At 33.5% G+C, this 18116-nt stretch overlaps 1 protein-coding gene across 1 annotated transcript in view; it reads left to right on the top strand.

Annotated features, from left to right (window-relative positions):
* Positions 1-18116, top strand: part of NSF (N-ethylmaleimide sensitive factor, vesicle fusing ATPase) — a 131868-nt gene that overhangs the window by 70513 nt on the left and 43239 nt on the right. Inside the window, exons 10-12 of the mRNA XM_072939341.1 lie at positions 11000-11165; positions 11888-11962; positions 12150-12337. Of these exons, the coding sequence (XP_072795442.1) occupies positions 11000-11165; positions 11888-11962; positions 12150-12337 (429 nt within the window). The remainder of the gene's footprint in view (positions 1-10999; positions 11166-11887; positions 11963-12149; positions 12338-18116) is intronic.

The raw sequence follows: 18116 nt of genomic DNA, 5'->3' as shown, positions 1-18116 counted from the left end.
ATCAACTTACAATTTTCATGTAAATATACAACAAGTACTACGTTGTAAGAGAAATAAATAGACCATGGCCATACATAGTTGTGAATCTCACAAATAAATGTTGAGCAAAAGAAACCAGATGAGAAAGGATCATACTGACTGTATGATTCCATTTATATAAAGCTCAGCTAACGCATAGTGTTTAATGATGCATGCTTCTTAGTTGGTGAAACTAAGGAAAGTGAGAAATAATTGCCATAAAAATCAGATTGTGGTTGCCTGTGGGGCACTGTGGGGAGGGGTGCTGCCAGGATGCTGGCACTGCTCTCTTTCTCCTTATAGTTATGTGGATGTTCATCTTGTGACAATTCCTTGAGGCATACATTCACATTTGGGGAACTTTCCCTCGATGTATGCCATATTTCACAGTAAGAAATTTTAAAAGAGGTAAATTTAATAAACATCCACTGTATAAATGAATAATAATGATCAATATGTTTCTTTTTTTAAGGATAGAACTAAAATACGGTACAAAACATGGGAAGTGGGTTGAATTCATGTAAAATCCTTGTATTATTTGGGAAGAAAATAGTAATGTTAATTACAATAAAACTTCAAGTCAAATGTATATGTGAAAATTGTGTATAGTTCTCAACTTTTCCAAGGCATGAGGAAGAGCTGGGAAGGAATTAGGAAAACTAAAATACTTTTGAAGGCAAAAGACGAGTAACAAGACTCAAAACAGAGTATGAAGATACTGAAAGTGTAACTTTAAAAAAAATTTCTCTTACAACAGCAGTCAGAATGATAAGGTACCTAGGATTAAATCTAACAAAATTAAAGGGAAAAATGATAAACATTTTTGAAAATCTTTTTTCAAAAGCTTATAAATTGTAAGATAGAACATGTTCACATGGGAATACTGACATTATCATAAAAATGACCATTCTGCCCATATTAATCTGTAAATTCAGTGCTTTTCCAGTCAAGTCTAACAGGAATTTTTTGGAATTTGACAACATGATTTTTTTTTTTCCTAATGCCTGAAGAGTCATGAAAATTTTGGAGAATAATGAAAACTTATTTCTTCAGATATTAAGACTTACTGGAAAGCTATAGTAATTGAGACAGTTTTATGTATTCATGCAAAAACAGACCAAGGAAACAGAGCAGAATACAGGAAGTGCTTGTTATAGGAAAAGTGACAGTACAAATCAGTGGGGAAAGAATGTACTATTCCATGAATGGGGCTGAGATCATTGGTGCTCTGTTTGGAAAAAGATAAAATGCAATCCCTGTCTCACTTCATACAGAATTACAAAGTGGATTTGCAAAACACAAAAAACTGAAACTTACAAGAGAAAAATTTTAGAAGAAAAAAGGCAAAAAGGCTTTAATTGAGACTAGAGAAGATATAGAAGTAGAGACATAGGAATCAAATCTGTTTTAAAAATTGTTAATTTGGCTACATTTATATAAAGAAAATTCTCTGTGACAAATTACACTGAATCCAAGTATCTCAAACTAGAGAAGATATTTGCAGTGCATATAATCTACAAAGAATTGACATTTTCTGTAATAAATTCTCTATAATCACTCTGTATAATAAGAAAAATACTGCAATTAAAAAAAAAACTGGCAAAGGTCATATATGTGAACAAGCATTTCTCAGAGGAAGAACCCAACTGAAGATAAACAAATGAAGCAATGCTCAGGAAAGTGCATAATAAAAGAGAAACCATCTTATAAACAACCTGATAAAATTTACAAAGGTTAATAACACCAAAAGTTGGTGAGGTTATAGAGAAACGGCCTCATGTACACTGCTAGTCACAGTATAAATCAGAAAAATACATCAGGTGAGTAATCCCTTGCAGCTTAATTTGACTAACTTGTAAATACTTACAAAAATCAAGATGCATGACCCACGACCCATGAGTTCTACTTCAAGACAGCTACCCTAAAGAAACACTCATACTTGTGCACAAAGTGACATGTACCAGAATGTTGATTGTTACACTCTATGTAATGGGAAAGTAGAAATGTCTTGATTCTTCTCAGTAAATGGAATATCATCTTAGACATTAAAATGAATAGATTTACATGGATCACTATGAATAACACCCAGAAATATAACATCTATTTTTTTAATCTAGTAATAAGCTTTATTAAATCTAATCTACCCTGTCATTTCCTACTTTTTCTTATTTTTTGATGGTAAAAATAGATTTTAAACATTGCTTTTGTAACAACCCTTTTACTGCTTCAAGTCTACTTGCTTGGTGCTTAATCATTTCAGTTTTACACAAGGTGGTTTTCTCCCCTGTTTCCCTATATCCCATTAAGTTCTTGTTCATATTCAGGTCTCTAGCCGTCTCAGCTACATTGGGTCTCAGTAGATTGGTGCAAGTCTAATAACTGACCTCAACTCTTTAGATAGTCCCAGAACCAATTCAGTTTTATAGTTCATCTCTAATACTAGAATATTTTTTGTTTTCAAATATCTTTTTACCACTCAGTATACCAAGAAAAATACTTATTACTATTTACTATCTGGGTTGAAAAATCCTTTTAAAAAATTATTTTTAAGTTGATTTATAAATTATTTTAAACATAAAAATAAAGGGAAGTACAGGCAATAGAAATAAAAGCAAAAATTAACAAATGGGACTTAATTAAACTTAAAAACTTTTGCACAGCAAAGGAAACCATAAGCAAAACAAAACAACAACCTGTGGAATGGGAGAAAATACTTGCAAATAATACGACTGACAAAAGTTTAATTTCCAGAATACAGAAACAGCTCATACAACTTAATAATAACAAAAAAACAAAAACCCAATACAAAAAATGGGCAGAAGAACTAAACAAACAATTCTCCAATGAAGACATTAAAATGGCCAATAGGCACAAGAAAAAATGCTCAATATTGCTAATTATCAGAGAAATGCAAATCAAAACTACAGTAAGTATCACCTCGCACCTGTCAGAATGGCCATCATTCAAAAGTTCATAAATGACAAATGCTGAAGAAGGTGTGAAGAAAAGGGAACCCTCCTACACTGCCTGTAGGAATGTAGTTTGGTGCAGCCATTATAGAAGACTGTATGGAGATTCCTCAAAAAACTAAAAATAGACTTACCATATGATCCAGCAATCCCAGTCCTGGGCATATATCAAGAGGGAACTCTAATTCAAAAAGATACATGCACCCCAGTGTTCATAGTAACACTATATACAATAGCCAAGATGTGGAAACAACCTAAATGTCCATCAACAGATGACCGGATAAAGAAGTTGTGGTATATTTATACAATGGAATACTACTTAGCCATTAAAAATAATAAAACAATGCCATTTGCAGTAACATGGATGGACCTAGAGGTCATCATTCTAAGGGAAGTAAGCCAGAAAGAGAAAGAAAAATACCATATGATATCATTTATATGTGGAATCTAAAAAAAAGAGAAAAAGGGGACACTAATGAACTCATCTACAACACAGAAACAGACTTGCAGACATAGTAAACAATCTTATGGTTACTGGGGGAAAGGGGTTAGGAAAGGATAAATTTGAGAGTTTGAGATTTGCAAATGTTGGCCACTATATATAAAAATAGATTTAAAAAACAAATTTCTTCTGTATAGCAAAGGGAACTATATATTCAATATCTTGTAATAACCTTTAATGAAAAAGAATATGAGCATGAATATATGTATGTATATGCATGACTGGGACATTGTGCTATACACCAGAAATTGACATATTGTAACTGACTATATTATACTTCAATTAAAAAAGTGAAAAATTAAAAAAGGAAAGTAAAGACTTAAAATATTTAATAAGAGCTTAGATACAGTAAACCAAATTTTTATTCCATATTTTCCTGGTTTTGAAGATATCTACTGATTGATTGATCAGTCGATCAGTAGATAAATACCCAAAATGGGCAGGAGCCTCTGAATGTACTAACTGTTCATCAGTTGTCCTGCATGAACTTGTACATACTGATTCTAAATTTCCAGTACATCTCTAATAGGTTCTAGCTTATCATTACTTCTGGTTCTTCTACTTCCATTGTGAAGACAAAATACTTGAATTTTTTTTTAAATCTTTGGCTTATGATTTTTTTGAAGAGAGGATAGTCACTACACACTCCTTAATATACCACCTATTTCTCCTGGTTCTTCTAATACCTGCCTTCAGCATCTGTCTACTAGAAACCATATCAAGGAAATTTTGATGCACAGATGAAATAAAAGATGAAAGAACACTTCTGTGTGTCCCTTTAGAAAAATGAGATGGCCTAACAACATTATAAATCAACTGCTTAAAAAAAAAATGAAAAATGAGGTTGCACAATGAAGACTTTCTGTTGAATAAGTAACTGGATGAAAATGCCATATTTTCTTTTTGTCCTTAGAAATACATTATTCAATCATTCTTAAATTTGGGAAAATTTATGTAGGATACTGTTATCTGAAGGCACATAGTCTGAGATTTTACTTACAATGATCCATTTACCATCTCCTTTAGAGTCTTAAGTGCTGCTATATCACTCTTTTTTCTCTTTTTACATTCATCTTTAGATTCATCTATTACTTGTGAAGTATTTTCCTCTATTGATTTTGTCTTCTTTGCCATTATGGCCAAGGAACAACAACAACAAAAAAAATCTGAATTCTCAACTGTGTTTAGTTAAAGCTAAAATCAGGCAACAAAGATGGTGGATAGTGTCTCCAGATTTCTTGTCTCTATGCCTTCTTGAGAGAAGATGTAATACTTTGGGGCACATAATAAGAAAACTGAACGTTGATGTGATCATGATGTTTCATTATTGCATCATTCTATGCAGTTTCATCATTCTTCCATTTTCTTTTTAGCATTGTTAGGAATCTTCTTAACATAGTTAGGAATAGTTGACAAACAATGATAACATGATTTCTAGAATGTTGAAATAGTGTAATATAGCTTAGATTTATAAAAAGACCCAGTGGACCCACAAAGTAATTTAAGATAGAATGAGTTTTATTCTGTTTTTTAAAAATACATTTTCTTTTTTGTTTCTGTGGAAGACTGGTAAGGAAAAAAAAAGTCACGAGATATCAATCTTTGTAAATAGTTAAAACTGCTTAACAAAGAAAATTAAAAACTGAAATTGTGTTTCTCGTGGACCCTCATGGTATACTGAGGGTTAAACATTAGGTGCGGATGAGAAGCATTTATAAAATCTGTTGTGATGGTTTCCATATGGCTGCATAGGTATCTTAGGTGCTGTTTTTAAACTTGCAGTTTAAGTATGACACTATTAATAATAAAACTGAGTTGGCAAAGAATTTCTAGGTAGATATTCTTTATAACCAGCTTTTTCTGATATACTTTTCTCAATCCTTACATCCAGAAATGGCTTAGGGTATTCAGCTAATGACCCCTTGGAGAATATATATGTTACATAATAAAGAAAAGCATCACCTCTGCGATTCTGGACAGTCCAGGCTGACAAAGATGAACACTTGCATATAGGTCAAACTAGTTAAATATAGAACAGCCATTTTCCAAGGCTTTTGCCAGGGGCTCAACAGCATCCGCTCTGTTTCTATGGGGAAAGACTTTACAGATGGTAACAGCAGAGCTAGAAGTCTAGAGTTGAAGAGGATTGCACTGTGGAACTTTAAACTCTTTGGTAAAGGGTTTATTGATGATTCAGCTTTATTAATCTATGAACATTAATCTTGACATCTTCTTTACCTGATTCCTATTAATTTATTGCAATAAGAACTTGCTTTATTTAAATAACACACCTGTAGAAATTGATGTTATTGTACTCACTAAGTTGGGGGAAGGGACCTGATGACAGGTCACAAGATTAGCAAGGTTCTGAAAAGGTCAGAATTGTACTGAATAATGTTTAGGGAAGATTGCTTCTGTGATCATTAAATCAAACACAGTGTTCTTATTGTCTGTGGCTTCCCTTCCACATAGATGATTTTTGAGTTTGGACTGAGAAGGAAGTCATGATTCCAGTGGCAACATAAGGCACATTGACAGCAAAATTCATATAACAACTTTTTGTTTTATGCTATTTTGACAGACAACCTTGAATAAAAATGTCTTATAAAAACAATGTAGAATCTCACAGCTTCTCAGTCACAAACAGGAATGTCCTTGTTTTTCATTAAAGACAGCAAGAATTAACAGTCTACTATATAGAAGTGTTTGGCCAAGCTAAGGTTGTAGTTCCAATTCCTCATTCTCTGTCTTTTCTACGAATGGAAAGGTAAATAGTTTTTGGTGTTGAATTTGTTTTTTTAAGCAGCAAGCTCTCATTTATCATCAGATACCTGTTCAATAAATATAACAGTATTGAGAAATTAAATTAAATTTTTTTCAGATTTTAGTTTAGTTCTTAAAACAGTTATGGAAGGAGAACAATTTGTGAGTGAAGTTTAGAAAAAAAAATAATGAAACCTAGTTAAATTTTGGAAACCTTGATAAACACATGGCTGTCATCTTGCATAGGAATGCATTAAAGAATGAACATTATGCTAAATAATGTATAATAGAATGTAAGTGTTATAAGATATTGTATCTTTTATTTATTCTGAAGTAGAACTGACTTTTCTGGTGTACAGTTTTATAATTTTAACATGTGTATGATTTCACATAACCACCACCAAAATCTAGATGCAGAGCATTTACATCACCTTCCAAAATTGCCTCATGTTATCCTTTTGCTAATAACTCCTGATAACTACTGTTTTCCCATCTGTTTTCCATCCCTATAGTTTTGTCTTTCTGAGTGTCACATAAATGGGATCATAGCATGTAACTTTTTGAGACTGGCTTCTTCCGTTCCGCATATTGCCTTTGAGAGTCATCCAAGTCATTGCCTGTTTCAAGTATCCCTTTTTACTGTTGTGTAGTATTTCATTGTATGGATGTACCACAGTTTGTTTATCCACTCACCTACTAGAGGGCATTTGGTTTGGTTCTAGTTTAGTGCAATTATGAGTAGAGCTGCTATAAACCAAAGAGTGGAATTGCATGATCATACAGTGTTTTATCTTTCTTTTTAAAAAATACTTTAAAAATACCCTCCCCAACAAAAAATACTTTATATATTCAATTTGTTTTATATCCAATCCAGTTTCCTTCAGGTCATTTTTAGAACTGTTTTTCTTCCTACCTCTGATATAACATTTCATCTTTCATCTTTGTCATGTTTTCTTGACTTACTTTTCTTTGGGTTGTCTTTATTGGAGGCACCTTCTGGCATTGTAGCTCAGAATCTGTCTTGCTTTTATATTCCTCCAGCTTAATTATGTGATTCATCTTCTTACAGAATCTAGCTTGCTACTGTACCCCTCCTGACTGTTTGTGGATGACTTTCAGATCTTTCTACCCTCTTGTTCAATTGTGTCTCTCTTGTTCTCTGGAGGACGTTCTAATTAGATGTCCTGTTAAAATTTTAATCTTATCATGGTAAAAACTTAAAATTTTTTCCTCTTCTGAAGCTTTCTTATCATAACTACAGGGTAATTTCTTATCTTTGCTGTTACTTCTCATTTCCACATACAGGCAGTAACCAAACTTAACCTTTGCTTTTTAGCCATCACCATTCCCATCACCAAAACTCTCTTACAGAATTATGTACCATTGTTTCTCACTGACCTTCCAACTACACACTTCTTTTCCATCCTAAAGGCAGGCAGATTTAAAATCATCATATATAAAGAGTATTCTGCTTTTGCAGTGTGTGTGTGTGTGATCACCTCTGTTTCAGTAGAAAGGCCCGCTTCTGGATTTCAGTCCCTGTCATAATACTATAACTTCTGCTTCTCATGTTAGGTAAATTTTATTCCTTTTATAAGGCCTGGATTGCCTCTTAGCCTTTTGCTCAGGGTGCCCTATATGCTTCTAAATTGTTTATCTACTAGACCCTCTCTTTCTCCTTCTGTATGTCTTTGTTCAGGAATAATGTCTTATACCCCAAAACAAGTATACCTGTTATTTAGGAGAACACAAAGTTGTTTGTAGATAATGTGATTATCTACCTAGAAAATTCAGAAGAATCAACTCAGAAAACTTAGACATTAGAAATGAGAGTAAAGTAACCAGATATATAATAAATATATAAAATTAATATTGTTTCTTCATACATACTCTTTCTGAAATATAATAGAAAAATACCATTCACAGTTGCATCCAAAAAACATGAATGGTTAGAAATCTTTATGAAGGAATTTATATGACAAAAACTACAAAACTTTGTTAGGAGACATAAAAGACTTGAATAATTGGAGAGACACATTCTTCTTAAGAACTGAATATGCTACAAAGATTTTAGTACTTCCTAAGCCAGTTTAGAGATTGAATCAAATTCCATGCAAACCTGGATATTTTGCTTGTTTCTTACTTTCCTTTTTTGTTTGTTTTTAATTGGAGAAGGTTATTTGTACTCTAGTGGGATGATTCTAATAATCATCTGGAAGTAAACATGTTTGAAAGTAGCCAAGACAATTATGAAAAAGAATAATGTGTGGAAGGAAAGGGCTTGCCCAAACTACTACTGTAGTCCATAGTATAGGCTGGTAATAATCTAGCATTCATAAAAATATGAAGCTTGATAGAAATGGCATTTCAGTCGATGAAGAAAGAATTATTTAGTCAACAGTACTGGATGAGTTAGTTTACTATTTGAAGAATTACTTGAGTCCTTACTTCACTTGTACCATATACAAAAATAAAACTCCACACAACATTGTAAACTGACTATAACTCAATAGAAAAAACTCCAGTCAGATTAAAGAATTATATGTAAAGTAAAAATGTTTACAAGAGAAGAAAATGTAGGTGACCACCAGTATCTGTAATGGGGGAGGATTTTAAGGATAAAAGTAATGGAAAACATCATAAAAATAAAAACTGATAATGTTAGCTATTTAAATAGTAAAAATACACTTTTAAAGCTCTTTTTCAAAAATATACCATAAGTAAAATTAAAAGACAAATGGCAAACTGGAATAAAATATTTATAACAAATATAATAATACCCTTAATATATAAAGAGCTTTTTTATACATCAATAAAAATTCTTAAATCCCAACAGAAAACTATACAGAGGACATGAATAAATAATAAGAGAAAAATTACCAATGGTAAGAAGATATGATTTTTTAAAGTGCCAGCCTAATCAGTAATTAGACACATGCCAGTTAAAAATGACTGAAAAATACCATTATTCATCTGTCAAGTTAGGACTTACTTTTTAAATTTTTCTAGTATTCATTACTTGTGAGGATATACAAAGATAGGCACTATCATATTCTGTGGTAGGAGTATTATAAAATGATAAAAGCTTCCTGGAAAAGTATTTGAAAGCCTATTTCAAAGGCATTAAAACATTCAGCATACCTTTTAACGATTTGTCTTCATGAAGTAATTATATATTGTCTAATATTTAAGTATAAAAATATTCATTGCAACAACTTTTATAATACTAAACACTTAGAAAATATTAAATATGTGACAGTTAAGAATTAATGTGGAATTGGGGAGTTAAATTGTGAACCCAGTCATATATTGAAGTATTATGGAGCCATTAAAAATCATATTGTATAGCTGTGTTTATAGGCATGGGAAAGGGCTTAAAATAATAGCTGGGCTGAAAAAGACTACAAAGTTTTTATGTTAGTACCAAGTTTATAATGTTAGTTATTTCTAGCTAGTTGAATTTTGGATGATTGTGACTTCTTGACACTTTTTGATATTTTTCGAAGTTTTCTATAGTGTTCATGTATTTTGCAGTTAGAGCCAAAAATAACAATTTTAAATTGTTTTCAAAAAACAATTAATGTTCAAGGGAATGCAAGATACAGTGGATTCCCAAGTTTTTAATTAAAATAAATTTAAAGCATAGAAATAAATATGCAGAATGTTAACAGCGTTTATCTTTAAGTGATATAATTTACTTTTAACTTATTTTTATTTGTTTTACAACTTTTGCTCAGTTAACATCTAATACTTTTAAAATAAAAATTCTAAGTCTATTTAAAAAAAAAAAAAGATGATATCCTTGCCAGAGGTTTAGTGTGTACCAGCCGTACCTAATCTTGAATCTCATTATGCCCATCATTTATATTATCATGTCATATTTAGGTTCTGTTCATTTTTACTTGTTTTGGTTTGCTAAGTCCTAATTTTTTTTGTTTAAGAAAAAATTTCTGCAATGCACTTCCCCTGTGGTTCCTCATAAGAGACTTATATTAATTACTTAAATATAAATTGTTAGAAGGTCCATGTTAACTTAACCTAATCAATTATTAACATTTAAAAGTATTTGCATCTATGAAAAACACAAAATATATAAACTGATTTCTTTTAATGATGACTTTATATCCAGCAGACTAAAACAGAAATCACTGTGTAAAAGAAACAGTACTCGCTTGACTGTGTTCTTTTTATAAACTCTGTCTCTGTTCTCACTTTGTTGTTCAGAAGAAGCAATCTGTTTTCAAATGATACAACTGAATATGAATCAAGTTCAGTACCTTCTCCCATTTGCCCAATTCCCAGTCGACCTCTGGGTGGAGTTATTCTTTAGCTATAGGATATGACAAACATTAAACCTACTGCTTTTGGGGTCTGTCCTCTTACCAAAACTCAGGGAAGATGGGAGAAAGTTGCCATTCATTGACTTAAGAAATACTTAAGAGTTCTTTCAAAGAGAGAGATAATTAATATATGTGAATGACTAGTTAGTTATGATAGGCTCTTCTCTTTAATCAGTGTATAATGTGTATTTTTGTTTTATGGCTATAAAACCTGAGGTTCTAGAATGCCTTTTCAGTTTGCAGAATTCTGAAACTGCAGTGCCAGCACCTTCAAGAGGGCAGCAACCATGATTATGCTCGCTAAATTTATTAGTCAAATGGAGTGAAAACTTGTTTTGCTTTTTCGACTAGCTTGTTTAATAATGTATTCAAATTAAGATCTTTGATGTAATTTCTTCCCTTACTAGCTTGGTGCCAACAGTGGTTTGCACATCATCATCTTTGATGAAATCGATGCCATCTGCAAGCAGAGAGGGAGCATGGCTGGTAGCACAGGAGTTCACGACACCGTCGTCAACCAGTTGCTGTCCAAAATTGATGGGGTGGAGCAACTGAACAACATCTTAGTCATTGGTATGTTTGCTTGATTAAAAAAAAAAAGTACTATGATTTCAAAAACATTAGCTACATAGGTTCTGAATTAAGATTTGTGTTTTTTGTCATTACACTGTTTTATGGATGTTTCTAAATTAGAATCAAGTGATACTGAAGAATTTTACTCTTTTAATGTCTAGCCTTAATAGGACAAATGAAAGGTGGGTTTTAGTGACTCATGGCTTTAAACCTAGAGCTCACAGATGAAAAAGGCATCGCAGTGTAATGCAGTGGTTTTCAAATTGGGTCCTGTAGGCCTTTGCCAAGGGTCCTCAGAGCATCTTGCAAAACAAAAATTCTGCTATATATGAAGGTTGAAAATCAGTGGCTTACAGAAAAGAGAAGAGACTTTGGGGTCAGGCAGGTCGTGTTCACATTGCCCCTCTCTCACTTTGACAGGTTACTTACCCTCTCTGAACCTAAAATTTTCTTTTTAAATACTTGAACCTTTCATTACATTCATATTGCATTGGCGTGTACAGTAGCAAAATTACTAAAGCAAAGGTCCCAGATATTTTCATTAGAACAGGTCAAGAACAAATGATATTTTTGAGAATGACTGGTTTTCCATTTGACCTTTATAAAATGTCCTCTTAGCTTGTCAGGGAAATTACTATTCTTGCATATACTAAAGAGACATTTTATCTTATTTTTGAATTCTGATAATTTGAGTGTTGTTTTGTTTTAACATCTGTGCTCAGGAATGACCAACAGACCAGATCTGATAGATGAGGCTCTCCTTCGACCTGGAAGACTGGAAGTTAAAATGGAGATAGGTAAACAGACTGTCACCAATGGGAGGAGGGGGGTTGTAACTAGAGTTCATTAGCAGGAGCAATGTCATATAACTTAATGTTTGTTGAAAAGTCATATACCATGAGAAGCAGATATTTACATGCTTGAGTACCTATAAGAAAAACATTGGGATTATAATCATGTCTATTTTATTTTCAATTTTATCAGGCTTACCAGATGAGAAGGGTCGACTACAGATCCTTCACATCCACACAGCAAGGATGAGAGGGCATCAGCTACTCTCTGCTGACGTAGACATTAAAGAACTGGCTATAGAGACCAAGAATTTCAGCGGTGCTGAACTGGAGGGTCTGGTGCGAGCAGCACAGTCCACTGCTATGAACAGACACATAAAGGTCAGTAAAATCAGCCAACAGGTTAGGAGTCTGCAGCCCTAAGAAGCCCTTGCCAGCATTGTTTCTTTCCTTTCAAGCATACCAAGAGCTGGGGTAATGCTGACTTTTGATGCAATAGACATCAAAAGTTTAGGAATTAATTGTCGACTACTAAATCTTCAGAGTAGCTGGAAAAAAGATAATGGTGACATCTGACCCATGGTAACCACTGCCCCATTGCCTTAGGTTGCTGCCATTTGATACAGACACGTGAAGATGAAGGTTTTGAAGAATTTTTTGAATTTGTGCTATGTTGATTTATAATATGTCATAGGAAGATGAGTTTTCTACATGCTAGAATTATGGGGACTGCTTCATTCAGTACATATACTAAATGTCTGCTATTTTCAAGATATTAAGCTGGAGACATGTTAATAAAGCACGACCTCGTCCCACAAGGAATACAGAGTCGGGGAAATGGACATGTTTGCCAATTAGTACAATAATATTATTGATACTTTGGTCGAAATATGTACCAGGATACTTTCATTTTGGTAAATAAAATTTGATAAAGTGCATTTGATCCTATACCCTCCCTTCTCTTCAGGTTTTAGTTATCACCTGTGGGTAGATGGCTCCCAGATTATGTCTCATCTCTTGAAAGTTTCTCTCTCTCTTACAGATTTATACCAAATACCTTTCCCTGGATGTTTTATCAGGTCTCACATTTAATTATTTCAAAACCAAATTCACTTTTGTTTTAAACTACTCTCCTTCCAGCTCCTATTTCTCTGTTTATCCCATTTTCCCGAACTTAAAACTCCAGGATTGTCTTTGATTCCTACCACTCTACTGTGTCCAACATCAAGTTATTTGCCAGATTTTATAAGTTCTATCTTGGCAGTATCTTTCAGTTCTCATTGCCACTGTCCATCTTCTTTTTGATTAATCTTCCTGTTTCATATCATTCTACTCCTCAGAAACTTTCAGTGACTCACCATGATCTACAGAACAAAGTACAGATGTCTTAGCCTGATCTTCAAGGGCTTTTTAGCTATGACCCTAAATTGACCTTCCTGATGTGTTCCCAGTTATTCTCTATACACTTTAGCCAAATTGAAATATTTACCAGTCATCAGATATGTATTTTTCTAGTTCTCTGCTGTTAGCTTTTTTTTTAAATACCTGGCTCATATACCACCACTTTCTTCAAACTTTTTCTGATTCTCCCTTTCAAGAATGATGTATTTGCTTCTTTCTTGAAATAGTAATGTATCACTTATGATACCTTCTGTTGACTTTGATTCAGTAGATTTATTTAGCACCTACTATATGCCAGGCACTGTGCTAGGAGTTAATGCTCCAACTGCCTACCCTTGAGCAGCTCACAGTCTAATCCTCTACATGCAGTGACAGAAAGTAAGTGCAAGGTGAGGAAGTGAAAAGGTGTCAGGTGTGGTCAGCTTGTCAGGTGAGAGGAGCCTTCACAGAGGAATTTCTGAGTGGATGTGTCTCCTGATGGGGTCAGGCATTTTAGGCAGAGAGAACAACATATGCAAAGGAACAGAGACACACAATAGCATGGTGTGTTACGGTAATTCATTATTGCTTCAGCATAAAAAGGTAGGGAAGGGGAGGTAGAGGGGTAAGTCAGTAGACTAAAGCAGGGGATGGAGCACAAAGAGCCTTTTATACTGTGCTAAGAAGTATGGACTTTTTTTCTGTGAGTAGTGCTAAGCCATTTAAGAGTTTTAAGAATAGTAGTGACATAGTGTTAAAACATAAGCTCACTATGGCAGCTGTGTCGAGTGGAGTGTTTTAGGGGAGTGAGGTTAGCGACACAAGACAAGAGAGGGGAACTTGTATAATAATTCACAAAGGAAATAATAAAAACCTAACAGTCAGGTTGCGTATGTTTTAGGTATTTGGGTATACTCTGTCAATGGTTTTAAACCAAAGGTGGGTAAACTATGGCCCACGGGCCATATCTGGCCAACCACCAGTTTTTATATACAAAGTATTTTTCAAACACAACCACATTGTTCATTTATGTATTGTCTGTGGCTGCTTTCATGAGCTGAGTATTTGCAACACAAACTGCATGGCCCACAAAGCCTAAAATATTTACTGTCCGGTTCTTTACAGAAAAAGTTTGTCAACCCCTGTTCTAGACTTTAAGTCCATATTTTACTCATTTCTGAATCTCCCACAGTATCTCAAATAGTTCCAAATACTGAGAAAATGGTAGGTGTTTAGTAAATTTTTTTTTAATTGGAGCATAGTTGGTTTACAATTTTGTGTTAGTTTCTGGTATGCAGCATAGTGGTCCAGTTATACATTTATACTACATTCCTTTTCATATACTTTTTCATTATAAGCTCTTATAAGATATTGAATATTGTTCCCTGTGCTATACAATATTTTTTAAACTGGTAAACTTGTATATGTATTGTGAATCAAATTCTAGTCACAAGTCATAGTTTCCCTACATAGTGGAATTGACTTTGGTCTAACACAAGAATGCCATACTGGAAAAGGCCACTTGAGACACAGTGGCAGACCTCTTTAAAATACTGGCAACCCAGTGGGAAAAGGATACTAGTACTACTGCACTTAAAAAAAAAAAAAGAATGCCAAAGGCTAGTTAGTGTGAGAAATATAGTAATATAATATTGAGTCCTTTATCGAATGAATCCATCCATTTCCTTTATCTGTCCTTTCTCCCTGCCATAAGAAATGTCTTAGTAAGAAGTGTTGGTGACCTAAAGAAAAATTGTATAAATTATGTAACATTTGTTCCCCACCATACTAATCTTTTGCCTCACACCACATAGTGCTTCTTGCTACAATAACCCACGATAACTAGCTTATTAGTTACCAGATTTTTCATGTGCACTAGCCACCAGATTTTTCTCTTGGTCATTTGTCATTTTTATCACAATAATCTTACCCTAAAATGTCTCTGAGCTACTGTCAAGAAACATGCTTTCTTTAAGCCTGTACTGGATTTATCTATACATGAGGCAGTGAGGACTGGTGGGATGACCCCAGACTTTGTAGTCAGAAGGTGTGATTATGCAGTACAGTTCTTTCACCATTTTGTTTCTGATCTGTCAAGAGGAAATAACTACCTATTTCATCAGGTTTTGGTAAAAATGAAATGAAATTCTGTTTGTTGAAGTGCCTTACAAACTATATAAACGTTTGTTATTTCCATTTTTTGTTACTATTGGCTGATTTGAGAGGATATCATATACATCCTTTCCAGTATCTGACTTTCTGATTTTTGTTGACTATTTGCAGTTATAATTTTTCTAACTTAAGGCTAAAATGTTAATTACCGCTGTACAGAATATATTATCCTTTAGATTTGCAAGTAAGAAGTAGTGCAATTAGTGGACATTATTTCCCTCACTTTTTCCATGTGGTTGAATTATCTTTAAACTTCAGGTGATGCATGTAGGCTTGTGATCAACACCTTTGTACCAAACAGCTTTTAATTTTTGAGAACATCAATGGAATGTCTAAATGCAGGGGACTTTGTAGGTACTTCAGGGAAGGGAGAGATCTAAGACTAACTGCACTCCCAAAAAAAGAAACGATATTAATATTTACTTTCTTTTCTGTATTTTTAAAAATCTGCAAGGTCCAGGTCTTTAAACTCTTTTCCCAACAAGACTCTTCCTCAGGTGAATGAAAGGCGCACAGGTTCAGTGTCCTTATTGCTGTGTATGTTCTTGCTTTACTAGTTGTGACTGATGAATAAGTATTTAATTTGAAACTTATGATTTAAAGTTGGTGTAAAACTTAAACCAACTTTCAACTTTGTTATGGTGTTCCTTCTTTGTATTTAAAAAGCCTTTATTTCTTATTTTGCTTCCTTTTCAAAAGAATTAGGCTTAAGTCAGGTAGAATAAACTAAACAAGTCTTCCCTGTTAAACTGTTTTTTTCAGGTTTTCTCAAACAAGTGGAAAATCCAATCATAAACACCTGATGTTCATGTCATTTGCGCTTGAACCCATGTTTGTGGTCAACTAAAATTCATGTGACATTTGGTTGTTTTTAGCTTGAAAGGAATTTCTGCTTCAGGTAGAGAAGATTCATAACCCAAATTTCTTCTGCTCTTATCTGTTGTAAGGAAATAAACTGAGGACACACACACACTTTGCAACTGAATCAAAGCTGATTTATGTTTGCAGAATTTCAATGAAATTGTTACTTATTTTCTGTAGAATTTTGATTGATTAAGGTCATTCTACCCTTAATTTAAGAGGAATGATAAGAACTTTGAAAGGTCAGATTTAAAAGGTTATGAAATTTAAGGGTGACCACTAGATATTTGCTAGTGTTGAAATACAAGTTTATTAGTTTCTTCAGGTACAAGCTGAAAGATGTTGCCTCTTCTATATTGATTAGCTGTTATAAATAAAATGCAGGAAAAAATCGCACTAATTCAGACAGATGGGAAAAGGCTTTCAAAATGAGAAAAATTCAGAATTGTAGATTTTTTAAATAAGATTTTACAATTTTGAAAAAATAGCAAAAGTTAGCTTAGAGAAGTCCTTAGAAAAGTTATTTTAATGAACAGGCAGGAAGAGTATAATTGTAATATTGATTACTCTTAGGTAACTTCTAAAATTCCTGGAGTATCAAAAAACAACTTGTTCCCAAATAACTGTCCCCTAGCCATCTTAATTCACTTTAATTCATTAGGTGAGTCCTTTCTTAATAGTAAAGAGAAAAGTTTCACATCAACTTTAGTTCTGAAATCTATCATATTTTTGGGCAAATGTTGAAAGATGGGCAAGTTTTTCCCTTCATATTGCTGTATGTTTCTGTCATTTGAATTCAGCTTCACTCTAAGAGGAAATCGTAATAGTACTTCATAATACTATTATGAAAATGCTTGCCTATGCCTCCTGTGTACATGCGAGAATCATTTTCTAGGGTAGATAGCTGTATTTTTGAAGACATGATCACAGTGTCTTCTAGTTTCTAGCGTTTCTTCTTCTTTGCAGGTGACCTGTTTTTGTGTTTCAAAAGGGTTTAGAAATTTCTCTTCATCTTTGTTGCTCTGATAGTTTACAACAGTGTGTCTACGCTGATGTGGGTTCCTTTTCATTTACCCTGATCAGCACTCACTGAAATCTTTAAAATGCAAAGATACACCTTTCTTCAGCTGTTGATTTTTTTTCTTCTATCTTATTTTGTTTTTCTCTATTATTCTTTCTCTGCTTTCCTTGTGAGACTCCTCCTAGATTGGTGTTAAAACTTCTGGATATACGTTCCATGCTTTTAAACCTTTCTCTCTCACTTTCTGTCATTTCATGGGATTGGAAGCAGGAAGAAAGATAAATAAATATGTTGTTTGCTATCCTGATCCAGTTTTCTGACAGTGTTCTTTTTATACCATAATGCTGACTTTTTACAAAATGTCTGTCACTTTATTTGTCTCAGCAGTCAGTTCCTAAAGGAATATGACTCATATTTTATAATAATCTTTGGAAGGCTGATATTGCTTAACATACTTTTGTTTTATAGTCAGATTTTTTTTGAAGATATGTTTTTTAAAAATCCATAGTACCCACTTTAAAAATTAGACTCACTTGCCTTGCGCTATTGGGAGTGAGCCCAGTCACATTAAAATGTGTGTTGGTATCTCAATCACTCATCAGGCCCAGGCAGCTCCAAGTGCTGATAAAGGCCTTGATGCTTCTCCAGATGTCTGTTCTAAGTGTTAGCTCCAGGTGCAGTAAGCAGAGTGTTTGGAGCCACCACATAGATTCTCAAGCACAAAGT

Source organism: Vicugna pacos, chromosome 16 (genome assembly GCF_048564905.1).
Source record: "Vicugna pacos chromosome 16, VicPac4, whole genome shotgun sequence".
NCBI classification, from domain to species: domain Eukaryota; kingdom Metazoa; phylum Chordata; class Mammalia; order Artiodactyla; family Camelidae; genus Vicugna; species Vicugna pacos.
The sequence above is the reverse complement of the archived record's forward strand: the minus strand, read 5'-3'. Positions and strand labels throughout refer to the sequence as shown.